The sequence below is a fragment of the Nyctereutes procyonoides genome, unplaced genomic scaffold, assembly GCF_905146905.1.
Source record: "Nyctereutes procyonoides isolate TBG_1078 unplaced genomic scaffold, NYPRO_anot_genome, whole genome shotgun sequence".
In the NCBI taxonomy this organism is placed as follows: Eukaryota; Metazoa; Chordata; class Mammalia; order Carnivora; family Canidae; genus Nyctereutes; species Nyctereutes procyonoides.
In genome coordinates this window covers 44,550,274-44,576,221 of record NW_026575043.1, presented here as the reverse complement: position 1 = coordinate 44,576,221, position 25,948 = coordinate 44,550,274, and the positions used below count along the sequence as shown (strand labels likewise).

At 54.5% G+C, this 25,948-nt stretch overlaps 1 protein-coding gene across 1 annotated transcript in view; it reads left to right on the top strand.

Annotated features, from left to right (window-relative positions):
* The first annotated feature begins 552 nt into the window (after nucleotides 1-552).
* Nucleotides 553-25,948, top strand: part of MYO18B (myosin XVIIIB) — a 256,494-nt gene continuing 231,098 nt past the window's right edge. Inside the window, 6 exon segments of the mRNA XM_055323213.1 lie at nucleotides 553-655; nucleotides 17,034-17,167; nucleotides 18,912-19,070; nucleotides 23,143-24,420; nucleotides 24,716-24,782; nucleotides 25,493-25,605. Of these exon segments, the coding sequence (XP_055179188.1) occupies nucleotides 17,129-17,167; nucleotides 18,912-19,070; nucleotides 23,143-24,420; nucleotides 24,716-24,782; nucleotides 25,493-25,605 (1,656 nt within the window). The 5' untranslated portion in view covers nucleotides 553-655; nucleotides 17,034-17,128.

Here is a 25,948-nt window from a genome sequence, read left to right as displayed (position 1 = left end):
TTGGTGGACCTCTCCGTGCCTCAGTCTCCCCATCTGTCAAGCGAGAGTGGGGAAACCCCTGCCTCGTGCGGGGCTGTCGGGAATAGTAAATGAGCTCAGCAAAGCCCTCAGGTGGTGTCTGGCGGGTGACGCATGTTTTCGTGCATTGATTGTTTACCGAGAGGCACCAGAACTGGCTCCAGCTATTTTTTTCCAAGTGTCCAGGCGGAATGCAGAGCGGGGCTCCCCTCCTCCACCCCCGATCCCGGCCTCCGGTTATCTGGGTGAGGCAGAGGCGGGAACGTGGCCGCCCAGGGGCAGGGATGACGGGGAGAATGTGCTGTCCCCTCCCCTGCTCCGCGCCACCAAATATGTCCATGCCGTCCGATGCCTGGTCAACGGCCACCCCGGGCGGCCGTCTCCTGGCCAGACCTGGGGCTCACCGGCTAATTTTAGAAATGACTTGTCGGCTCAGCTGCTGCCATCACATTGGCGCAGAGGGAGGGTGTGGGGAGGACGGGGAGGAGCAGGCAGGGAAGGGGATGTGGGTGGGGGTGTTCCTGACATTTCTCCTTCGCCCCTGCCGTCCGGACTTGGTGGGGTCTCTGCGCTGCCACCCGGGGAGATCTCTCGGGCCGGGGTGGTTCTCGTGACCCGTGGCCTCGTGCGGAGAAAGGTACCGTGGGACCAGGTTTCATGATGGGCACCCTGCGAGACACTGGGCATAATTTTCCAGAATGTGCTTTTGGGGGCTGGGGCGGCGGCGGGTGTCGGGGCCTCTCCGGCTGCGCGGCCTCCGATCGCCCGAACGGGCCACTCACAAAGCACGGGTCTTTCGTGGAAGGATCTTAGAGCAAAATTCTGGGGCGAGCGGACTCTTCTAAGGGTCCCTCTGGCCTGCCGGGCCCCAGCTGTCGGCTGGTCATTTTTAAAAATACACTGGGGGTCAGGATACCCTGCGGCTGGAATGTTAGCCGACACGTGTTCAGGGGTCAGGGTTCCCCTGCACTGCCAGCGATTCCTGGGAGGGGGTCCCCGTGTCCGCCCCCAGATCCCCCAGCCTCGGCCTGGGTGCTGGCTTGGTGCTGCAAGGAGCATGTGCGCTGGGGGAGGGGACGCTGTCGGGACAAAGGCTGGCGTCTCCTGCGGTGCTGACTTGATCCCTGGCCCCAGGAGGTGTTTTCTGTGGCCGCGGGTCACCGGGCGTCTGTTTGAATGGAGACGTTTCAGGCCCCCCCCCCCCCCCCCCCCCCCCGCGATGGGGCCGGGAGGGGCCGGGCGCTAGTGCAAGGCCCGCAGCAGCTGCAGCACAGGCCTGTGGCTCCGGCGGGCCCTCTGGGCCGTGCTTCTAGAAGCGGCTGGGGAGGAAGCCCAGCCGGTTCCCAGCCCCTGGTCTGGCCCTGACCCACCAGAGCCCCGGGCGTCCATCCCCCAGGGCCTGGGAAACCGGGCTCTTACTTTCCCTTTGGGGCCGGCCGGCCGGGGAGCCACCTGCCCTGTTGGAGGCACTGGCTCCCGGAGGCTGAGCGCCCGCTCGGGCTGTGAGTGTGCAACACGGGGGTGGTCTCTTGGACTGTTGTTCTGCTTCTGGCCTGAGCTGTGTGCTCTCTGAGTAATGGGTCAGTGTGGGCTCGGGGAGGTGAGCCCCCCGATGTGAGTTGGCTGCGTCGAGGCGGCTACAGGTGGGTTCTGGAACATAACAGAAACAGGAGGCCTGGGCTGGGGAGGGAAGGAAGAGGAGGAAGGGCAGAGTGGCTCGGTCTCCTGACTTCCGAGGGGCTGCCTGTCGTCGATGAATAAATATTTGGTGCCACCTGCACACAGGCCTGGTCACCTTGAGTAGCCCAGCTCGGGCTCCGCTGACTCTGTGACCTCAGACAAGTCCCTCCCCTGCTCCAGTGTCCCCTTCCAAACCTGAGGGGGTTGGGTGCAGCTCTCCCCGAGCGGTCTTCCGGGACCCAGGCTCTGGGCCCGCACACTTCTCCAAGTGCAGGGCTTCGGCCTCACCTGTGGGTCTGTCTTTCTTTTTTTCTTTCTTTCTTTCTTTCTTTCTTTCTTTCTTTCTTTCTTTCTTCCTTCCTTCCTTCCTTCCTTCCTTCCTTCCTTCTTCTTCTTTCTTTCTTTCTTTCTTTCTTTCTTTCTTTCTTTCTTTCTTAAAAAGACTTTATGTATTTATTCATGAGAGACACAGACAGAGACAGAGACAGAGGCAGAGGGAGCTCAGTGTGGGACTCAATCCCAGGACCCCCGGATCACAACCGGAGCTGAAGGGAGATGCTCAACCACTGAGCCACCCGGGCGCCCCACCTGTGGGCCTTTCAATTGCAGATGCCCCAGCTTGCCTGAGACCTACAGAACAGTCTTTGAGGACAGGAGCCCAGAAAGCCACAGATTTCATACCTCACAGGCGGTCCTGGTGCCCACCCAAGCTGGAGACCTGCCTTTCCTCTGGTGCGAGCTAAGAAAGCCACAGAGGAGGCAGCTCAGAAGCCCCCTCCCCTTGTCAAAAGTCAGTGCCTAGGGGCACCTGGGTGGCTTAGTGGTTTAGCGCCGCCTTCAGCCCAGGGTGTGATCCGGGGGTCCTGGGATCGAGTCCTACATTGGGCGCCCCGCAGGGAGCCTGCTTCTCCCTCTGCTTGTGTCTCTGCCTCTCTCTGTGTGTCTCTTATGAATAAATAAATAAAAGCTTAAAAAAAAAGTCAGTGTCTAGTTGCATGAACAGGGAGGACAGGCACAGGGCTTTATTCAGGCCAGGTTCTTGCAAAATATCTGAGAGCCAGTGTCACCCAGGGGAAAAAGATTTAGCCCTTCTGGTGGCACTTCAAGATGAAAACAGGAGGCCCCAAAGCCGAAGGGACTTCCTGGCCTGCTGAAAGAACAGGAACTCTAGCTGTTTCTACTAGGCCATGATGAGACAGCCCTTTAGTGCCTGGCTCACCTAGTGGATAAAAACAACTGTCTGAATGGTCCTTTTTTTTTTTTTTAAGATTTATTTATTTATTTTAGAGAATGAGAGAATGGGCATGAGTGGGAGGGGCAGAGGGAGAGGGAGACTCTTCAGCAGACTCCACACTGAGCGCAGAGCCCATCACGGGGCTTGATCTCACGGCCCTGAGATCATGACCTGAGCTGAAACCAAGAATCAGGACATTTGACCAACTGAGCCACCCTGGCTCCCTGGAATGGTCCATTGTAAGCAGGTAGTTAGTTGCTGTGGTACATGGCCTATCCTTGATATTTTTTAAGTTTTTATTTTAATTCCAGCTAGTTAGCATTAAATGTCATAATAATTTCCATTGATTTTTTTATTAACAAACCTTATTTTTTATTTTTATTTATTTATTTAAAAAATATTTTATTTATTTATTCATGAGAGACACAGGCAGAGGGAGAAGCAGGCTCCATGCGGTGAGCCCGATGTGGGACTCCATCTCGGGACTCCAGGATCACGCCCTGGGCTGAAGGCAGAAGCTCAATCGCTGAGCCACCCAGGCGCCCCATAAACTTTATTTTTTAGAGTCGTTTCAGGTTCACAGCAAAATTGAGAGGAAGGTAACATAGGTTTCCCACATACCCTATGTCCCCACCATTTATAGCCTGGCCCCACTATCCATATCCCGCACCAGAGCAGGACATCTGATCGAGTGGATGAAGCTGCAGGGACACGTCATCATCACCCAGAGTCCATGGTTGACATTAGGGCTCATCCTTGGTGGTGGACATTCTAAGGGTTGGGGCAAATGTATACTGACGTGGATCCATCAGAGCCATTGCCATATGATGCAGAGCATCTTCACTGTCTTCTGTGCTCCGTCTGAGCATCCCTCACATCCCCAAACCCCGGCAACCACTGATTTTTTACTCTCTCCATACTCGTGCTTTTTCCAGAATGCCGTATACTTGGGATCACAGAGCATGCAGCTTTTTCAGATTGGCTTTGTGACATGCATTTAGGGTTCCTCCCTGCCTTTTCATGGTACCCTTGTACCACGTGACTGTAAAACTGAATTATTTGCAAAATGGAGCAAGTGGGTTTGAAACAAGTGGAGGGACCCCGGGTCCTACCAGACCCAGTCCCGTCTGTGGTACAGAGACGGGAAACAACTTGCTCAAGAACACACAGCTTTGCAGTGCCAGCAGTGGGTTTTGAACAGTCCCTGCTATCACGGCTGGCATTGGGGACCAGCCTAGGGCTCCCCATATTGGGAATAGTAACCCTATTGTCCCTTTTACCCACACCCTCAAAGCCTTCTCTATCCTCATTCTTCAAACCTCAAAGGAAAGGGTTAAATCTTAGGTCCTGGGGCACCTGGGTGGCTCAGTGGTTGAGCATCTGCCTTCGACTCAGGTCATGATCCTGGGGTCCTGGGATCGAGTCCCACATCGGGGCCCCGCAAGGAGCCTGCTTCTCCCTCTGTCTGTGTCTCTCCCTCTCTCTGCGTCTCATGAATAAATAAATAAAATCTTGGGTAGCCCCGGTGGTGCAGCGGTTTAGTGCTGCCTGCAGCCCGGGGTGTGATCCTGGAGACCCAGGATCGAGTCCCACATCAGGCTCCCTGTATGGAGCCTGCGTCTCCCTCTTCCTGTGTCTCTGCCTCTCTCTCTCTGTGTGTCTCTATGAATAAATAAATAAAATCTTTTTTAAAAAAATAAAATAAAAATTTTAAAAAACATAAATCTTAGGTCTTGTGTCAACAGAGGCAGCAAGTATGATCCTTAGTCACCAAACAAGGTCTTTGGGATGAGAGCTCACAGCAGGGGGAGGGGGAGGTATTGTGTAACTATCAAGACAGATGTCTTTGTGTGTCTCTGTCACACACACACACACACACACACACACACACACACCCCATTCTGTCTGAAGGATCCAGAGGCACCCTCGGCTTCATCTGAATCACCTCCTCCTGGACATGACTCACCCAGCTCCGTGATTTTCCTTTTCTGCTCTGCTTCACACCGAGCCTCTCTCTAATGCTTCATTCCTTTTAAGAACTACAGTTTTGGAGAATGATCAAAAGGTCCCCAGGAATCTGCAAGTTGGGCTCCCCAAATACCTGGCCAATACGCATAGGTCAGGGAAACAGGAATTTCGAGGTCCCAAGAGAATGTTTCCCGACCCGTAAAAGACCAAATGCGTTTTCAGCTGCTTTGTGGGTACCAGCTGGGGTTTGAGTTTCAATTTCATGGAGGGCAACTGGATTAACTGTTGAGTTGAGAGAGGGAGAGAGAGAGAGAGGCAGTTGCTCAGTGGGATTAAATGTCTCATTGGTGCTGGATATTCCTGTGAGTTTGGGCATGAGTGATTGGCCCCATTTTACAGATCAAGAAGTGACATTTAGAGGCTGAAGTGCCCCAGTGGCATGCAGAATGAAATGAAACCGAGACTCTGCTTTTCTGCTGGAGACGGAATCTTTATTCTCATGTAATAAAATAAACAACAGGAGCTCAGATAGGAAATTACTCCATGCTGTTTGGACAGATAACAGAGTCCATTCACACTCATGACCTTGATGAACCCATTGATAATCCTTGCGAGGTGGGTATTTCAGTTCTACTGACAAGGAAATTGAGAATCAGAGAGTGTTGTAGCTTCCCAAAGGCACAGAGCTACTAGGTGGTGATAGATCCAAGAATTTCTTTTCTTTTGTCACTAACAGGTCAGTTTTTTTTTCTTATTATTATTCTTTGCTATTTATTATTCGAAGCAAGACTAGTTTGCCCTTGCTTCTCTCCACTCAATATGGATTTTTTAAATCAGGGTGTCTCAACAACCCCACTATTGACATTTGGGTCTGGATGATTCTTTGCCGTGAGTGGTGTGGGGTGGGAGGGCTGTTCTGTGTCTCATAGGATGTTTTGGCAGCATCCTTGGCCTCTCCTCACTAGATGCCAGTAGCATCTGCCCCCACTCTAGTTGTGACAACCAAAAATCCATTGATAAGCGCAGTCACACCTCCAGAAAACCATTGGTCTAACCTAATGTGATCCAATAGAACTTCTGCAATGATAGAATTGTTCTGTATCTGTGCCGTCCAGTATGGTAGCTGTTGGCCAGTTGTGGCTACTGAGCATATGAAAGATGGCTGGTGTGACCCAGAAGGTGATGTTTTCATTTAACTTCATTTTAAATAATTTAAATTTAACCAGCCACACGTGCTAGTGGCTGCTATATTCGGCAGCATAGCTCTAGATAGCAACACAGCAGGGGTAGGAAGATACCTGGTTGGTGGGACACTCAAACCCTAAAAGCAGTCAGTGGAGCCCCCCTAGCAGAAGGATGACCAGCTTTCTGCTTCACTGTGGCCGGGAGAACACTAGGCTGCAAATGGCAAATACTTGGCAGAGGCACCACCCCTAACCCTTCTTGTGCTCACGGCAGGCATTACTAGTCAGTCACCACATGCTTTTCCACTAGTGTGGGATCCTTCTCAATGTAACCCTCCAGGCAGTTCCCAACTGCAGATCCGCTGGGCTGCCAGGAGGGAGAAACACTATGGGCCATCCCTGCGTGAGGCCAGGAGGCCCACCTGTGAGGTCTAACATCTCAGAACATGTGGGGTGGCTGGCAGGGGTGTGTGGCCAGCCTAGGTCAGTGGGGCAACCAAAGATATGGAGAGGAGAGTGATGATGTGCTGGACGGACAAGACTTTTCTCTAATCATTTCTCCAAGAAACACTCACTGCTTGATTTGGGGATAGAGGCAAGGGGTAGGGGTGCTGGAGGGGGGCGGCTAGCTTCTCAGCCACTGCTGTGCAAAAGCTTTTGCAGATTTTAACTGACCCGGCTGCAATATTGAGATGACCAAAATATATTTTTCACATATATTTGGTCTTCATTCTCAGTTCAGGGCTCCCTGCTCCCCAAATCATTAGAATTCCAACTGTTGAGACTGCTAACGTGTCTTTTGTTATGCTAATGACATGGTTTTTGAAAACTACCAAAACCCCCTACCAAAGGTTGGGGGCTGCTTGCCAGTGGAGCTAACCATTATTGATTAGAGGGCTGGACCCACCCCTGACACTGAGACAGGAGACGGGTGAGAGAATGAGTTCAATCATCAATGGCCAATGATTTCATCAATCCTGAAAAGGATAAGGGCATCTGGGTGGCTCAGTTGGTTATGTGTCTGCCTTCAGCTCAGGTCATGTCCAGGGTCCTGGGATCAAGCCCCACATCAGGGTCCTTGCTCAGTAGAGAGTGTGCTTCTCCCTCTGCCCCTCCCCCTGCCCTCATGAGTGTGTGTGTGTGTGTGTGTGTGTCCAATAAATAAATAAATAAAATCTTATTTTTTAAAAAAATATTTGATTTGTTTATTCACAAGAGACACACAGAGAAAGGCAGAGACATAGGCAGAGTGACAAGCAGGCTCTCTGTGGGGAGCCCGATGTGGGACTCCATCTCAGGACCCGGGGATCACACCCTGGGCTGAAGGCAGATGCTCAACCACTGAGCCACCCAGATGTTCCAATAAGTAAGATCTTAAAACAAAAACAAAAAACGAAACAAAAGGATAATGTTTTGAGCTTCCGGGTTGGTGAGGTTTTTGGAAATTTGGGGAGAGTGGTGCCCCTGGAGCAGGCATGGGAGCCCCCTCTCCCCATACCCTGCCCTGTGCAACTCTTCCATCTGGCTGTTCCTGACTTCTATCCTGGTTCTTCCTGACTTCTATCCTTTCATAATAAATGGGTGATCTGGGGAGTGAAATGTTTCTCTGAGTTCTGAGCTATTCTAGCAAATTTATCAGACCCAAAGAGTGGGGGGTCATGGGCACCTCTGATTTATAGCCAGAGTTGGTCAGAAGCACAGGTGACAATTGGGGTTTGCTACAGGTATCCAAAGTGGAGAATGGTCTTGTGGGACTGAACCCTTTACCTGCAGAACCTAATGCTGTCTCCAGGTAGGTAGTGTCAGAATTGAGTTGAACTGAGTTATTTCTTGGTCACCCTGCTGGTGTCTGAGAACAGCTTGCTGCTGTGTAGGGAACCTCCTCTGCCCCCATTGGAATTGGGTCCAGGAACCTAAAAGACTGGAACTTGAATGGGGACTATAGAGGAGAGGGCTGCTGTGAATGTTACAGCTCAAAGGTGTACAGAGCATCCGGTTATTCCCGCCATCCCGAGAAGTGGACAAGAAAGGCCGGCGCCCCTATTGGACAGATGGGGGGCTGCAGCCCTAAGAGGTTCCACAGAAGGAAGGTGGGGCCCGAGCTTAGCTGTGAGACCTCCAGAGCTGAGGTCAGCCCCCCGAGGAGGGGATGGCCACTGTGTTCACCTTGGTCAGCCTTTGTGAACTGAAGCGTCCACTCTGTTGCAGAGAACCATCTAGAAAGCTCCCAGGGGACAGTGGCTGGCATTCTAAAGGATCTGGGGGCCATGAGAAATTTCTTTTTTTAAAATTTGATTTATTTATTCATGAGAGACACGCAGAGAGAGGCAGAGACACAGGCAGAAGGAGAAGCAGGCCCCATGCAGGGAGCCTGATGTGGGACTCGATCCCAGGACCCTGGGATCACACCCTGAGCCAAAGGCAGACGTTCAACCACTGAGCTACCCAGGTGCCCCCCACCCCGTGAGAAATTTCTCACTTAAAAGGTTGAAGGCTTCAAGTTAGAAAATTGGGAGCAGACCCCATACATATCACATGGAAAACCTTATCTGTCGCTCCTAAGAACAGAACTCAGGCCAACGTGTGGCTGTCCTGACAAGGCAGCTCTGTGGGAAGGAAGAAAAAGTGGCAGACCCCAGGGAACAGGGAGATGAGGACTCTAGTTCTCTGCCAGGATCAGAGAAGGTGGCTTCTCTGGCCTCTGGGCGCTTTGTAGCTCTGATTGCAAAGAAGAAAAGCAACATGAGAGCAGATCCCAAATGTCTTACTTAGTAGTGAGCTCCCCATCTCAGGATATGACCGAGAAAAGACTCAATGATTTTCCACCCAGGAGGTTCCTTGTGAGCGGGGCTGGTCCTCTGAGGCTCTGTGACGGTGGATGGTGGACGGGGCATTGCACGCTCCCCCCGCTCCCCCCTTATCATCTCCATCAATGCCTCCTCTGCTGTTCCCTCCCTCCCTCTTCACTGTCTCTCCTTCCTACTGCCAACCTCCCTGCTCTTTTTTCTCATTCGTCACCTCCCCCACCCCCTCCTGGTCATCTTCTAGGATCATGTGGGTTTTTGCAAGTGGGGTCTGAATCCTCAGCTACTTGCTAGCCGTTGAGTTTCCCTTGCTGTGATGAGGGCAGGGTGGCTCTGTGTTGGGCAAAGTCTCTTTTCACTACCACGTGGCTCTTTGGCCATCAAACTCAAGGTCCGGGTGAACTCGGCTGGGTCAGGCATGAATCATGAGAGTCACTTTATCCATTATGCCTCCAGATGGCAAATAGATAGCAGTGGTGTATAAAGGCCTCCTTCCATGCCCAGGGCACACATTAAGAATCGATCAGAACATTCCTTTCCCCTGAGCCCAGATAAAGGCTCAGAGTCCTTCCCATGTAACACTCGGGGCAGCCACTAAGCATCTCACAGAGCTGACATGTGAGTTGAAACCTCCTTGCCCTCTGGCTGTATCGGCCAGGGCCCTACTTGGAGACAGCACACCCAGCTGGTAATTAGGAGAGACTTTTTTTTAATAAAGATTTTATTTATTTATCCATGAGAGACAGAGACAGAGATTGAGAGAGAGAGAGAGAGAGAGGCAGAGACACAGGCAGAGGGAGAAACAGGCTCCCTGTGTGGAGCCTGATGTGGGACTCGATCCCAGGACCCCAGGATCACAACCTGAGCCAAAAGCAGACACTCAACCACCGAGCCACCCAGGTGCCCCTAAAGAGACTTTTTAATCAAGGGACTCTTCCAAGGGGTGTGTGCAGGGTTAAGGAAAGCAACGAAGCATGCCGAACCACCCAGAAACGAGCAGTGGTGGGCTACTAGCCTTGGGCCTGATGTAGGGCAGAGGAGGTTGACAGAGGAGCCTGCAGCCCGTCCACGGAGAGGGACCGCTCCAAGGGGCTTATGGCTGTAGATGGAGAAACACAGACTTCACCAAAACTAGGGCCCGAGATGGAGGAAGCAGGGCAGGCGGGGGGAGAAACACGCTACCTCTAGGCCCTCCCGTGTGCAGGTCTCATCCCAGAGCTTTCCACCAGCCAAACTCAACAGAAGGTCAGAAGGCCAGGGAACCCCGGGGTGGGGGGCCACAACCCTGGTGGTCAGCGCCCTGCAGGACAGAGCAGGCTAAAGAAGGAAGCGGGGCGTTTGCAAGCCTGGAAAGATGAACCAAGCCTCTACTCTTCCCTCCCCCAGCAGCCTGCATAGACTTGGGGCCCTTCTGTTTGGAAAATGGCCCCAGACCTGGCTGCCTGGGAAGAAGCGAGGAGGAAGGAGAGCCCGAGGGAGGTCCTCAGAGAGCAGCATGGATGTTGGATTTTTGACCTCATCCTTCCCAGTTTGCCCAGAACCAAATCCAGCTCTTCGCCAGCGCTTTAAAAAAATAAAGCCTCAGTGAAACAGCCACGCGCCCTCACGTACATATTTCACCCAGAGCTGCTTTTGGAACGCAACGGCGGAGCTGAGTGGTTTGCGAGGGAGAAGGCCCTGACTGGCCCTTTACAGGAAAATCTGCTGACCTCTCCTGAGCGCAGCATGCTGGGACCAGCCACAGCAGGAGCTCTTATCTCCTCCAGGACTGAAGAGGCTGGGCGGGGGGGGTGGGGGGGGGGTGGGGGGGGTGGGGGGGGGTGGGGGGGGGGTGGGGGGGGTTCTGCTGCCAGAACACGAGAGGGAGCTTCTAGAAGGTACCTTCGGTGGAGGGAAGCAGCCAAGCCAACCCATGGCCGCCCAGCAGGAGGGAGAGCCGGGAGCCGGGAGTGCAGGTGCCCTCTGATCTCTGCCAGTGGGTGATGCTTGTGAGCTTGAACCCACCTGCAAGCTGAAGGTGGAAGAGCTGGAGGAGGTGCCTGAGGGGCAAATGGAAGATACCCAGTTCAGGGGCACCTTCCTGCCCCCCCACCCCCGCCACTGGGTCTTCTGATCCCTGCATGTGTGACCCCTGATGTGACCGTCACACTGGATGCCGAGCACCCTAGCCTGGCGCTGGCTCTCAGGGCGGCCGGCACCTCTGCCTGCCTCCAGGCATCTGCGAGCCAGCTCGGGGACAAATAGACTCGCCGCCAAACTGTAGGCAACACCGATTCTAAGTGGAAGTTGAAATGAGGAAGGACCGTGCAGTGACGTAAGGTGTGTGGCCAGCGGAGTGAAGGGCAGGATGACGGGGGCCAGTGGGGATTGGGTGGGCGAGGTGGGAGGCCGTGGTAGCTGGGAGGGTGGCATGGGCTGGCACCCTCAGCAAGGTGTCCTGGAGGAGGTGGCCGGAAAGGCTTGCGAGAGCTGGAGGGTACGAGACAGGAATGTAGTTTTTTTTTTTTTTTTTTTTTCCGAGAAGCTGCTGTGTGGCCCAGACATAGGGACAGAGAAGGTGGCACACCCATGTGCTTTAGTGGCCGTGACCTCTGAGGTCAGACTGTCTGGGTGCAGCAGGCGGCTCCGCCACTGCCTGGTGAGAAAGACGGGCTTCCCCTCCCTCTGACACGGGGTTGCTCACAGAATCCACCCTCGAATAGGGCACCTGGTGGGAGCAAACCCCACGACCGCTCAGGTTCTCAGCACAGAGCGGGGCCCACATCTCTGCAGGACCGTCATCAGTGGTCTAGCTTCTGCTGCCTCCCTTTTGGGGTCGAAGGGCAGAGATCACAGGTCGAGCAGAAGGAGCAGGTTAGGCAACTGGGTCACCCCCATTCCTTCCTGTGTGACCTTGCACGAACTGGCTAAGCCCCCTGATCCTCAGATGACAGATGCAGCGCCGTGACTGGCACCCAACAGATCGTAGCCAAATAGCAGAGCACGCCCAGCGCTACCTGTGAACCTACCTGCCTGAGCCAACTTCCTGGGGTCCTGCAACGTGGGGCCAGGACATGGGGCACCTCCAGGCCCCGTGCTGGCGGCCCCAGACTGGCCCTTGTTCATCGCTGCCAGCGATGGGAGCAGAGGGTGGGTGCGAGGAGTGGGACACACTGGGGGGCAGGTGTATGCTTGACCTTTTTTCTGGGTGGCCCTGGGCAAGTGTCTTAACCTCCGTGAGTCACTGTCTGCTCTATGGGAGTGAGGCCGACCGCATGGTGCTGGTGCTGTTGTGGGCGTGAACGTGATGATTACTTTTCTTTTTTTTTTTTTTTAAGATTTTATTTATTTATTCATGAGAGACACAGAGAGAGAAGCAGAGACACAGGCAGAGGGAGAAGCAGTTCCCTGTGGGGAGCCTGTTGCAGGACTCGATTCCAGGACCCCGAGATCATGACCTGAGCCTAAGGCAGAGGCTCAACCGCTGAGCCATCCAGGGGCCCTACGTGATGATAACTTTTAAGATAAATAAATGCTAGGTCTAGGAGGAATTTAAGGGGAGCTGGGTGCAGTTTGGGTGTAAGGACCTATCTCAACACTAGGCACATGGGAAGTTCTCTCTAAATGTTGGAGAATTATCTCGGGCTGCATCCTAGGCTGGGTCCTCCAGGCCAGCTTTGATCCATGGAGTCAAATAAAAATGGAAATATGATCAAGAGCAGTTACTGGTGATCAAGAACATGCTCAGTATGTGGGTGTCCTCCTCTCATTTTACGGCTGAGAAAATGACACTCAGAGAATTTCCTAGGGTCCCACAGGGCAGTGGCAGTGGCAAGACATGAACTTGGGCCATGATGACATGCTGCCCGCCCCCTTCGCCACCACCGCCCCTCCCCGTGGATGCAGATAGCACAGGGGGCATCAGAAATCCCTGCCAGAGACCTGCTGCCAAGGCCCTGCTCTATCCCTTCTCAGCTGCAACCCTAATCATTACCCATTCCTGCACTCATTCATTCATTCAACAAACATTTCTGAGCACTAAGTTTGTGCCGGGAACTGTTCTAGGCACTGGGGTTACATAAGGGGACAGAACAGATGGAAATTCAGGCCGTCATAGAACCTTGTTCTGCAGGATGAGTCAGAAACCAAACAAAAAGTCTATAGTATGACAAAGAGTGAGATAGCAGTAAGTTATGGGGAGAAAAGAATAGGATAAAATGAGGGGCAGTCCCAGGATAGGGTAGGGTTAAATTGGGGACTATGCCCCAATTTAAACAGTGAAGGCAGGATCACTGACAAGATGACTCTGAGCAAAGTCTTTTAGGAGATGACGGTGTGAGCCACGCCGAAGGAAAAGCATCTGAAGCAGAGGGAACAGAATGTGCAAATGCCCTGAGGTAGGAAGCTGTGGAGAAGGTGCCTCCAGGAGGTCAGCGTCACTGAAGAGGAGGAGCAAGGTGGGGAGGCATTTAGGGCAGACGGTTGGGAGGGCCATGTGGGCCTCGATAAAGACTTGGCAGTTTGTTCTTTGAGACAGGGAGAATAATCGGAGGACTGACCCACGGCGTCAGTACTGGACATTTGTGGGGTGAAAGGGAAAGCTTTGAGGGCCCCGTGGGGCTACTCAGATCCAGCATGTGTTCATGAAAAACTGTGTCAAGCTGTCCCCGGCTTTGGGGATCACCTTTCCTTTCCCCAGGCTCCCCCACCCTTAAGGGGCCACTGGAGACTTTATACCATGAATTCTGAGCATCTGGGGCCTCCTCACGGGCTTAAAACAGCAGCTGATGAGGCAGGTGTGGGTTTTGGGCCTGGAAGGGAACGTGGCGATAAGAGCACCTACTTAAATTAAGGCTTGACAAAGCCTCCCCGGTAGCATTGGCTCCAAGCCCCGGGTCACTGGGCCTGGCCTGGTGCCTGCGAGGGACAGGGCGCAGGGAGAGATGGTCCCACGCAGCTCCGTCTCGTTCCCCAGCGCTGTGGAACCTCTGGGCAGGCCAGCAGCCCTGGCCGAGGTCAGCCCACGCTGACAGCCAGGAGGTCCCTGGAGCCTTGAGGCCGAGGCCGATCCTTGGGAAGCAGCCACGGAGCTGGCCAGGCCGGGGCTGGATGGGAAGGGAGCAGCCAGGGTGGCGGCCAGGCAGGCACCTCACGTCAGGCCTATTCATAACCTGGGCTCTACTTCCCAGGCCCTAGCAGAGCAGACTCTGGCTGTGAGTCACTTGGGGGCCTCCCCCGGGTCCCCCCCCTCCCCGCCCTCCCCCTAGGGAATCTCACCTTGTGTACACTCTCCTGCGTCCCCATCCCTTGTGCGCCTCACGTGGTGGGGAGACCATGCAGCAGGGGGATTTTTTTTTCTCAAGGCAAAGACTTGGCTGTTGGCACTGGGACGTATTCCCAAGGTCTCCCCCTGGGCTCCTGACCTCCTCAGAGCCAGAATGGCCCTTCTTGGATCTTTGGATATTGAGATATCCTCCTGGCCAGGCCCCGGGGGTCTCCCCGGGGGATGTGCCTGTTCATGTTTCCTGGGCAGCTCCTGGAGCAAAAGCCCTGATCTGACGTGTTTGCCAATTTCTGGGGTGGAAACGCTCCCATAGCCGATTTCAAGCTCACAAGGTGACGGCACAGAACGTGGAGTTGGAAAGAGGCGGCCACGGTGGGCTCGGGTGAGATGGTGGGAGCTTGTTCCAGCCCAGCCCTGGGGACCCTCCCCACCAGGTCACCTCTGCAGCTTCCAGGATGTGCAGCAGGCAGGATCACCTTGACCTCTGTGCAAGCCATCCTCTCATGGATACGTCGTCGCTCAAAGTGGCTACTCACAGGCCAAGCAGGCCTTTGGAAACTCTGGGATGATCAAGAGGGGGCCTCGCCCAGGAAGGGGGCTGGGAGGGGTCAGGGTGGGGGCACTGCTCCGGGGGCCGACCCAGCACAGAAGTGAGAGAAGTTGGAGGGAGGAGAGGACACCCACTCCTTCACTCACGACCGCTTCCACCGAGATATTGGTGTGCATCCTTCCGCTCTTCACTTTCTGTGGCCGGTTTTGGGTTTTGCCCATTTGGGATGGTTTAGTGCAGGTAAGTGTTACTCTCTGCCTTCTGATCTTTACCAGACCCCGTGAGAGGCTTCAGGCTCCCTGAACCAGCCTCATGCACTGCAGGCCACCAGGGTGGCCACTTGGGAAAACAGCCTGGCAGTTTCTTTTTCTTTTCCTTTTTTTAAGATTTTATTTATTTATTCATGAGTGATACAGAGATAGAGAGGCAGAAACACAGGGAGAGGGAGAAGCAGGCTCCACGCAGGGAGCCCGATGCGGGACTGGATCCCGGGACTCCAGGATCATGCACTGGGGCAAAGGCAGGCGCTAAACTGCTGAGCCACCCGGGGATCCCAGCCTGGCAGTTTCTGAAAAAGTCCAGCACGACATTACCCTATAGTTTAGCCATGCCACTCCGGGGTATCTACCTAAGAGAAGTGGAAACATATGGCACACAAAGCTTTAGGGGACTGCTCCTGGCAACGCTATTCACGGTGACCCCATAAACAGAGATGCGGTCTGTGCGCACAATGGAGCGCCACTTAGCAACAGAGAGGGACAAAGTGCTTCTACACACAACAATGTGGATGAACCGCAAAGACGGTATGCAAAGTGGAAGAATCCAGACACAAAAGACCACAGATGCTAGGATCCCATTTATAGCAAATGTCCAGAAAAGGCCATCTCTAGCAACAGACAGATTTAGTAGTTACCCAGGGGGCTGGGGGAGGGAACAGCTAGTGACTGCAGATGGTCTTGAAGGGTCTTCTTGGGGTGATGGGGTTGTGGTCATGGTTGCAAAACTCTGTAAACTCATCAAAGGTCATCACACTGTATGCTTACAAGTGGGTGAGCTTTATGGCTGGCCTAGAAATGATACCTCAGTGGAGCTGTTTCCAAATGCTTCCTAAATACCCTTCTCGATGGATTCATTGTATTCCTTAAAGTCAGATGGGCTCCGATGTATTTGACCTTCTCCAGTTACTGCACACAGGGGTTGTGTCTCTGGTTTGGGGGCTCCAAGCGACCCAGCAGAGTAAGATTTTCCGCTTTAGGATTACTTCCCCAAACTTTGTTTTCCAGAAGAGGCCTTACTTACTAGGTAGGTCAAAAGTCCTGAGCGTTTGTCAAGACTCTCAATATGATGCTAAGTATGCTAAAGCATTTCCTCCAAAGCAGGGGCCAATTAATAGTTTCGGTTTCCCGTCCTTTCCTAGTGCACGTGGTCAAATTGTGGCACCCACTAGTCCCGGACAAGAGAAAAACACACTATGCTATGGTACTACAAGTCAGGACTGTGGTTGTCCTCTGGGGAATAGTAACTTAAGAAGGGGCGGGAGGGAAGGTCAGGGAGGCTGTAATGTTTTGTTTATTTTTAAATTTTGTTTTTTGAGAGAGAGAGAGTGTGTCTATGCATGCACGGGCAGGGGTGGGGTGGAGACGGAGAGAGAACCTCTAGCAGACTCCCCGCTGAATGTAGAGCCTGACAAGGGGCTGGAGCTCATGACCCATGAGATCATGACCTGAGCCCAAACCAAGAGTCGGGACACTTAACCGACTGAGCCCCCCCAGGCGCCCCTGTTTTGTTTATTTTTGAGTTGAGATGCGATCGACATCCAGTGAATTAATTGGATAGCTGGGTGAATCTTTACATATGATGCTCCCGTGGGGCCCTCTCCCAGATCAAGACAGAGAACGTTTCCATCACCCCAGGAAGTTCCCTTGTTCCCCTTTCCAGCCCAAAACCAGCAGCTGCCCTGACCTTCATCACCATAGATTAGATCTGTCCCATCTTGAACTGCCCATAAATAAAATAATATTTTCTTCTTCATCAGGATGCTGCTTAAATAGTTATGATCTTTAGGTGAGAGCCGCTGAGCTGTATATTTCTATACTTTTCTGACTTTGGTTATGTCTCAATGACAAAGGGTGGGTCAAGGGGAAAAGGATTTGGGGGCGCTGTCCAGTCCGCGGGCAGTGGCCCCCTTGCTGACAGTCGTCCTCCCAGTGGGCTGTGCCCGGTGGCGTGGCCCTGGTTCGTGGCGCGATGGGGGTGGGAGGAGGGCTGTGTCCAAGAGCTAACCTGTATCTCTCTTCTCTCCCCTGTCCGCACCCGTGTCTCCATGTGTCAGTCTCGTGTGCTGTGTGTGTGTCCATAAAGCCACATTTCGTGCTGCCCGCCAGAGAGCTCCGTGTCATCCCATCTCAGCCCTGACACTGCCTCAGCATGGCCATCTCATCACGCCTCGCCCTGTGGGAGCAGAAGGAAAGTAACATTCAGGGTTCAGGCGACAGCCGCGGGGCCGACTGCCAAGCGGGAGGACAAGCCAGAGCATGGGTGGCCAGGCTGTCCCCTCCTGCCTCAGGCGGGGCATCTGGCATCCGCACCTCCCTGTGACGTGTCCAGTGCCCCGCTCCACTCCCTCTGGCCAGCGCTGGTGAGCCTAGGCCTCTCCAATCCAGTTCATGAGCTCCTTGAACTCCTCCCATGCCTGGCCGCTCTCTTCCTGTTCCTCAGTAGGCAGCGGGGGACTGAGGGTAGACCAGCTGTCCTGTCTGGATCACCGGGGCGGCTTCCATGAGCACCGGCTTTGTGTGGACGGTGGGGCGGGGACAGGGCTGGTGGCTGCCAGACTTCTGCCTTGGGGACGGGTTTCTGTGCTGCCTGCCTTCTGTCACCATGGAGAACTGGAAACGGGCCCTTCTTCCCAGTTATTCTTCTCCCTTTTGTATTTTTTCACAAGATTCCATGAAGGGCTGTCTCTCTGATGCCTGAGCTCTCCTTCGCCTCGCCTCCCACCCTCGTGTAGGATTTGATGAGTTAGAGGCTGAGGGGTGAGGCGGTTGAGAAGCTTCTCTCTGGCTGCCTCCCAGACTGCTCCGGGTGTAGCACTGAGAGCAATGCCGCAGGAAGCAGGGGTGACACCTGCTGAGTGGGCCGTAAGCCTTGCTCTGTCTTATGAGGTGGCTTTTGGGCCCCATCGAGAGGGAGAGGCGTGGGGTCAGTGTGAGCCCCGGACAGGGGGCTGCATCAACTAGCCTTAACCCCTGGCCTCTGCTTTGTCTCCTGGACGTCCCTATCCCCTTCGGATTTCCCCTTTATTAGCTGGGCTGCTGAGATCAAGTCTTTGGCAGCCACACGCGGAGGACCTTGATAAGTAGCTTATTTTAACCACTGTGTGGCTCTGCCATAGAAAGTGCTACAGGTTTCTGCCACCCCGCCGCCCCCATGGGTGGCCACAATGATGCTGGTTAAAGATGTACCCCAGTCACCTAGAACAGGTCCCATTGCCCCAGTCCCTGAGGACCCTGTGGTCCACAAAGGAGCCTTAGCTACACGCCAAGTCCAGCCAGCTTGGGTCTAGGCTATGTTTCTGGTGTAAAATGCCAGTATCTAGCCCCCCAACTTTAGGATCCCATATTGGGGAGCCCCTGGCTGCCTGGGTCCCGGTTCAAGGACCATCAAGAAGCCACAGCTCTGCATCAGTGGAGTGGGCTGTAGCCATAGGGCTGGATTTTTTTATATAAACTGTGGCTGTGAGCCATTCCCTACCTTCCCATGTCCCTGGCGCGTCATCAGTGAGTAACTGATCAATCTATTATTTTAATTGCAAGCGGAGGCAGAGAATGTGCATGGTGCCCTGGGGTCCATCCCCTTCTGGAAAATGGAAAAGCTCCTGATGTACCAGCTCCTCCCAGAGATGGTCTGTTCCCCGCCCAGGAAGGGAACCCAAGGGCCAGATTCGCATTATGAGGAAATTGGGTCCAGGCAGAAATCACACAGACAGGGTGGCCTTTGCTGCTCATGCATTTCATCTCCATGCGCTGTCTCAAGGCGTCCCGGAGCCCCGGCCGACCCCATCTGCTTTGCCACGGCCTCTCATACATGTGCTTGTTCACGGATGTCCCCCTGGGCCGCCTCCCAGGCTCCATCGCAAACCTTTCCAAGGTCCGCCTGCTTGCACTGGTTCACTCACTGAGCTTTCTCCTTCTTTGCTTCTGCAAAACAGATTCGGGAGGAAGACAAGAGCCCTCCACCATCTTCGCCCCCTCCCCTTTTCTCTGTCATCCCAGGGGGCTTCATTAAGCAGCTGGTCCGGGAGACCGAGAAAGAGTCCAAAGAAGCAAGGTTGAGGAAAGAGGCAGCGCTCGCCTCTCCAGAACAAGAGGTAAGTGGCCCCGCAGGAAGGGGACCAGGTGCCCATCAACAGGACGGTCCCCTCCTATGAGCCTCTAGATTCAGTGGCAATCTCGCCTTCGCTCCTGCTCTTTGAGGAATGTCCTTTCTGCAGTCGATCTACCAAACTCCTATTCCTCCCTCAGAACCCGGCTCAAATAGTACATCTCTGGAAAGCTCCCCCATTGCCTTCCTTTCTCTGATTCCCATGGCGCCCTCTGTGTTTGTCTTAATGGAGGTCGGCAGAGTTAAATATTTGATCGTGCGACTTTTGGACGGGGCATCCCTTAGGGCCAGTGGTTCTCTCTCCTTCAACTCTGTATATGGAGCACCTCTTGTGAACTTGGTCCAGAGTGAGTGCTGGACAAATGTTTGTTGAATGAATGCATGAAGGACATCAGCTGACCAGCGATTGCAGGGATCATTTTAATCCCACTTTTGCAGAGAGAGAAACCTAGGTGTTGGCTAACAATGTGTAGCTAGCTTACTTTACGTGGCCAAGCTATTCAGTTACTGGTTATGTTCTGTTACTGGTTATGGGTGTGTTGGTTGTAATGATACTGAGACCTCTCTCCATGCCAGGTGGCAAACAGGGGTGACCCCGGCCCCTGCCCTCCAGCTGCCCCTCCCCCAAGTCCCTCAGAATGGCCACATGCCAACAATTAAAGGGTTAATGCTTGCACGAGTAGAGACCTCAGTACCTCGCTGGCATCATTTCTGATTGGTCGGTGTCCGCTAAATTCCTTAATTATTTTGAAGAATTCCACTATTAAATCGAAGCAGTCATTGGACAAGATTTAAGGACTTGCAAATTTATCCTCTCCTGGCGTCTCTGCAGCGCACCCTGGAGGTGGAGCAAATACTGCAATGACTGGGCTGAGTGACCCAGTGGCCTCGGGGCCTGGAGTTGGCTCGGGCCCAGCGACCAGCCTGACTCCGCCCCCCACATCCCTCCAGCTGTTGTTAGCCTGTCCCGTCCCCCATGTGCCTGCACCTGTCCAATTACAATGGCTTCGCTGCATCAGAGAAGTTCTCCGGCAGCTGAACGGCAGCAACTGTTGAAACGTCCCTGCCAAGTCTTCTGGGGGAGGATTACAGGGAGGATGGGCTCTGTCCCCACCCCAGCCTAAGCCAGGCATAAGTGGGGGGCCACGGTCAGCCTCCATAGCTGTTGTTAGGTCATGATGCAGTGTGAGCGGGTGCCGTTTGTTACTAGACAAGGTTCCCTTTGCCGTTCATTGGCTCCCTTGAGCTCCTCTGCAGCAACAGGGCAGATGGGAATCGTACCCACTTCTTAGAGGTGGAGACTGAGGTTTAGAGAGGTCAAGCAACTTGCTGAAGGCCATGAGGCCAGATACAGGCAGAGCCAGGGCAAGGGCTTGTGCATTCTTGGCTCTGGGGAGCTGCCTTGGGAAGGGCCACTCTGGGGAGCAAGGTGGCTGATGCGGGGACCTGAGCAGGAAGTTGTCCCACAAGGCTGCCAGCCATGCTGGTGTAACGGTGCACAAGCTAAGAACTGAGCACAGGATGGGACAAACTGTCACCCCAGGGTCTAGGCAGCGACTCAGAGCCAAGATGCAGGATGGACAGGCCTCAGACCACAGCAGGTGTCTGGACCAAGGGCCAAGATGGTCCTGGGGCTGGAGCAGGGCAGCCTGGAGACATGTTTCTCTGAGGCAGCAAGCCCTGGCTAGTTCTCGCCAATTTAATTTTCTTGTCCCCATTGGTAAATAACTGGATTCTCTCCTTGCCCCCGCACAGCTGGCACCCCAGCACAAGGTCCTCATGTAATCCTTGCAACGAGCCATTGGAAGCTGTCACCATCTTGCAGGGAGGTAAAAATGAGGCTCAGAGAGGTGACTTGGCTTTCCAAAGGCCAGGCAGTCAGTGAGAGACAGGGGCAGAAAGGGACTCATATCGAATGTCAGGACAGCTGGGTCCTAGGACCCACCCCTCTGTGTGGTCCAGGCCTCGGTTTGCTCATCTGTAAAATGGGTGTGTGTGAGTTGCCTCTTGGCCTCAATGATGCTAGGGGCACCTCCTCCCGTATACCAAGAAGGCTGCAGAGTGGATTAGGGGCTTTGGCGACTATGAAAATCCAAAGGACGAGAGCCCATGGGTGGGAGAGAGGTAGGGTCGCATTGGTTATCTTGTTTGGCTCAGAGTCATGTTACTGTCTCCACTATGGCAGTTTGGTTAAAAATACGGCCTTGACTCACTCTTCAAAATGGTATAGACAGCGGTGACGTTTGCCAAGTGAGGCCAATCCCCTTTCCAAGGCTATGTCCTCCCTGGCCCTTGGTCAGACGGAGCACTAGGGCCCTGTAGTGGGGGTTCTCAGCCCTGGCTACACGCTGGAATCACCCGGGGGGCCACAACCCAGACCAACTCCATCTGATTCTTTGGGATTGGGGCCAAAGCATCAGTATTTTTGTAAAGCTCCCCGGAGGTTCTAGTGAGTCCTAGGGATAAGGAAGGCTGCTAATATGCATCCAGTAAGGACGTTGACTTTAGACTTATGGGGGCCTGCATGACTACATTTTGACTTTGTCTCTTGGGCCGCCTGATATCCTTGTGTTGGCTTCTTTATCTGTAGAACGGGGGGCAGTTCAGAACCTACCTCCCTGGGTTCCTAGGAGGGTTGAGTAGGATATGACAGTGACGTTGGGCCCTTGGTAAGAGGGATCTACACGTGATGGCTGTTAGTACTGTCATCATCATCATCATTACAAAGCTGTAGATAGAGGCCGTGTCCTTGAGGCATCCGCCACCTCAAACGGAACAGAGATATACATCGGAGCTAGAATGGGCTGCAGACTACGATCATCGCCACAGACCGTGTACCAGCACGGTGCCCTGGGGCCTCGGGGGTGCCCGAGACAGGTTCTGACTGAGGTTTGCAGGCAGGGATTTGTGGAGGGGGTGGCATTGGAGCTGGGCATGGAAGGATGAGCAGAGCATGGGCAAGTGAGGACGGGAGAGAGCATCACAGGCAGGGAGCTAACGGAGGATGAAGCATGGAAGCAGAGGCTGGTCAGATGTGGTGGGAGATGCCCCCACGTGACTCAAAGGGGACAAGCAGGGACAATGGACCAGAATGGAGGGTGGTGGCTCCTTTTTGAGCGCTCTGAATGGCAGGGGATGGTATTGAATAATTTTCCCATAGGCTATGGGCCACTGCCAAAATCTTTTGATTTAGATTAAATTGGCTGGCAGCGAATTGAAGGAACAGCAGATCAGACTGTGACAATGGCCCAGGTGAACGTGGAGCCGGGTTTGGAAAGAGAGACACAGGTGTGAGGCCATGAGGGTGGAATCAACATGATCCTGCAGCTGCTTCAGGTGCAAGGGGAGGGTGAGGACCCCAGACTCCTGGGCCCAGGTTTGTGCGGGAGGCCAGCATCAGCACGGTGCCCGATGGCGGTACCCAGGCGAGGGCAGGCGGTGAAGCCAGGCATCAGGGTGGACCTGCGCTCCCCGTCCAGGTCTCTTCCTCTAGAGGCCTCGGCAGAGCGGGCCCTGTGAGCAGTTCAGGCCACAGCCAGGTGGGCTTGAGGACAGAACTCTGAGCAGAGCTGACACCACAAGGCAGCAAGGCCCGGGAGGGGAGCTGGCAGGGGGTGTTGTAGCACAGATGTCCCGGCCAGGCAAGGCAAGAGGACCTACTCTGTGCTGGGCTCGGCTTCCTATATTATCATGAATCCTAACGCTCGCCCTGCGAAGTAGGCCCTTAGGCTCCTCATTTTATTGATAAGGAAACAGGCTCAGGGAGGGCAAGTAATTATACCTAAGGCCACACAGTAGCGGATGGCAAAGTGAAGAGTTGAACTTGGGTCTGTGGGCTCTGAAGTTGGTCTTGAGGCGTTGGGCCAAGGTCCAGGGTGTTGGGGTTCGGCTCACCGCCTAGCATAGTGCCTGTTAGGTCTTGTGGGCGCTTGAAGGTCTTTGGGTGGATGAATGGCTGGATGAACAAAGGAGGGAGGGAGGGAGGGAGGGAGTGGTGAGCAAATGGCAAAGCTCTCTGGTCAGCAAGCAGCTAAGTATGGTTGTGGCCTGTCTCCTAGACCCCAGAAATTTCTGCTAGCCAACCCAAGAGCAAGTCCGACAGTGGCACCAAATCTGGAAACCAGCAAATTTCCCAAGGCAACCAGTCAAGCTCTCCGCAGAACTCAGACATTCCGGGCAAGGAGAGCAAGGGGTCCGGCACCACAGACTCTGTGCTGATGACCAGCATCAATGGCGAGAAGCCCCAGGAATCAGGCCCCACTGGGACACCAGCCAAAAAACCCCTGCCCTTCAAGAGAGGCCTGAGGAGGGGTGACGTGTTGCTGATGGTAGCCAAGCTAGACCCGGACGCAGCCAAGCCGGAGCAGAGGACCCAGCCCCGTGATGCCCCTGCTTGCAAGACCCCACCCCCAGCCACAGACCCTGGAGGGGAAAAAAAGGGGGGGACTCCGGGGACTCCTCGTGGCCCCCAGGCCAGCACTAAGGACACGGCCACAAAGGCCGAGAAGCCCCGGACTGAGGGTGTTGGGGACCCAGGCATGGTGCTACTAACAAAACAAGGTGCAGGGGGGAAAGGGGACGGGGCCCCCCAGACCAAAGGGCTGAAAGGGGATGAGCTCCAGGGCAGAGAGGGGCCAGGCCAAGGGGAGCAGGTGGAAACAGCAGAGAAGGGGGCAGAGGACCCCCCAAGTAAGATGGCAAAAGGGAATCTCTCCAAGGATGTGGGTGGTGAAGGGAAAAGGGCTGGGGCCCAAATCCAGGTGAGAAAGTGGGGAGGCCCCCTGGGCAGAAGGAGCAAGTGGGACGGTGCCCAGAGTAAGAAGGACAAGGAAAGTGTCCTCCCAAGTAAGGCAGAGAAGTCAGAGGAACCGCAGATCAAGGCGGAGAAGGGGAGCAAGGAGCAGGAGAAGGCCGGGAAGGGGGGGGACGCTCCCCGAGACGTGGGCAAAGCCGGCGAGCCTCCCAGTGCACCTGGGGAGTCAGGTGAGCCCGGGGCCAAGGTAGGAAAAGGACAGCCCCAGGGTGAGTCCCGGGAGGCCGTTGAAGCTGCAGGGAAGACAGAGAAGGGCTGGAAAGCCCCCAAGGAGGTGGGGGCCCGCGGGGAGACCCCAGCGGCTGCTGAGAAGGAGGGCGGGCCACACAGCGCAGCGCAGAAGGCCGGGGAGCCCCGCTCGGGAGCAGCTGATGGGGCAGAGGCCCTGGAGACGGAGGTGGAAGGACCCAGACCCCCTGCTCGGGAAGGCCCCGCAGAAAGGCCTCGGAGTCGCAGGGAGAGTGAAGAGGGGCCAGGCCTGCCCGAGGGCAGCAGGGGAGCACAGAGCGAAGATTCGGACCAGGTGAGGGGCTGCGGTCCCGGAGCGGGGAGGGCGGATTGCTCAAAATGCGGATTCCCGGGCCCCGCCTTGGAGCTCCCACTCAAAAGGCCACGAGTGGGGCCAAGGCATCTGCATTTAAATAAGCACCCGCCCCGCCCCTTTGCTCTTCCTTGGGGAAATTATGCTTTGGGTGGTCCCAGATCCCACCGTGAGAAACTCCCACTGACTCCTGGGTTCACTCCTGACTCAGGGTGGGGTGGGGTGGCGGCCGGGGGAAGTGTCCTCTTGCTCTGATTTATGTGATCTTTGCTCTCAGGCGCCCGAGGACAGATGGTACGAGGCAGAGAAGGTCTGGCTGGTTCAGAAGGATGGATTTACCCTTGGTAATTAGGGGTGTTAACCCCTAAGTAGAGGAGGGTTCCCGTATTTTCTTCTTGCACCCCCTCTGCCACTAGCCGTAGGTGCTGGATCACGGTTTGGTGGGGGGAAAGGTGAGGGACAAGGAGTCCAGGGTGGGGGTCTGTGGCCTCTGGATTGAGAAGCGTTGAGTGCCATTTGCCCCACCCGGCAGCTGGTCTCCTGGGGACTGTTTCCAAAGGCAATTAAGCTTTGGTACTTAATTATTTAATGAATTCATTGATGCCCCATGCATTGTTTAGCCCCTACTGTGTTCCTCCAGGAAATGAAGTGTGGTGCAAATGGGCAAAGGGGTTTCATCTCACGAGCCCACTTTTGTCAAGTAGTCGTGACCATGCTCTACTGAGAGGCAATTATGAGTCCCAGTCAGAACCCGGCTGGGAAGAGTGATTGATTAGTAATGTCTGCCACGGACGCTGGAAGGGGAGGTGGCAGCCCGTATGCTCCCAACCATCAGGGAGCCTGCCCTCTGCCTGGCACCAAGCCCAAGGTGGGGCAGACCCAGCTGCTGTCCTCAAAGAACTTGGGGTCACAGTTCAGAAGCCTCCATGTGAGCAGGCCCCAAGGGGAGACAGTGCTGCCCCCTTCTGACCTGAGCCAGGACACCTATTTAAGCTCCCTGGTCTGGCTTCTCAGCTTAGAGCCTGTCCTCTCTCTCTCTCTGGACTGTCACCAGCAACCGTGCTGAAGCCAGATGAGGGAACAGCTGACCTGCCGGCAGGCAGGGTACGACTTTGCATCGATGCTGACAAAACCATCACCGAGGTGGATGAGGAGCATGTTCATAGGGTGAGCGCTCTGTCTCCCTCCCCACCTACTCCACACCTCTTTCCCCCACCCCTGCAAGAGATTTCCTTACACCTGACTGCAAAGTCTGCTTTGGCCCAAAGCCCCGGAGGGAGTTGTGAGGAAGACCATCATGGAACTCATTGCTCTGCGGGAGGTATATTGTTGGGGGGGGGTGCAGGTTGCTGCTCTATCCCTGTGTTCTCTTTATGAGGACACATTGACAGACATTGTTTGTCAGAACTGGGAGTTCCACTGGATCCAAGAAAGTGATCGCTTTTTGTTTTATGGACATTGCAAATCATGCTATGGAGCAAGTTTCCCTTTTCACCCTGGCTGCCAGGGA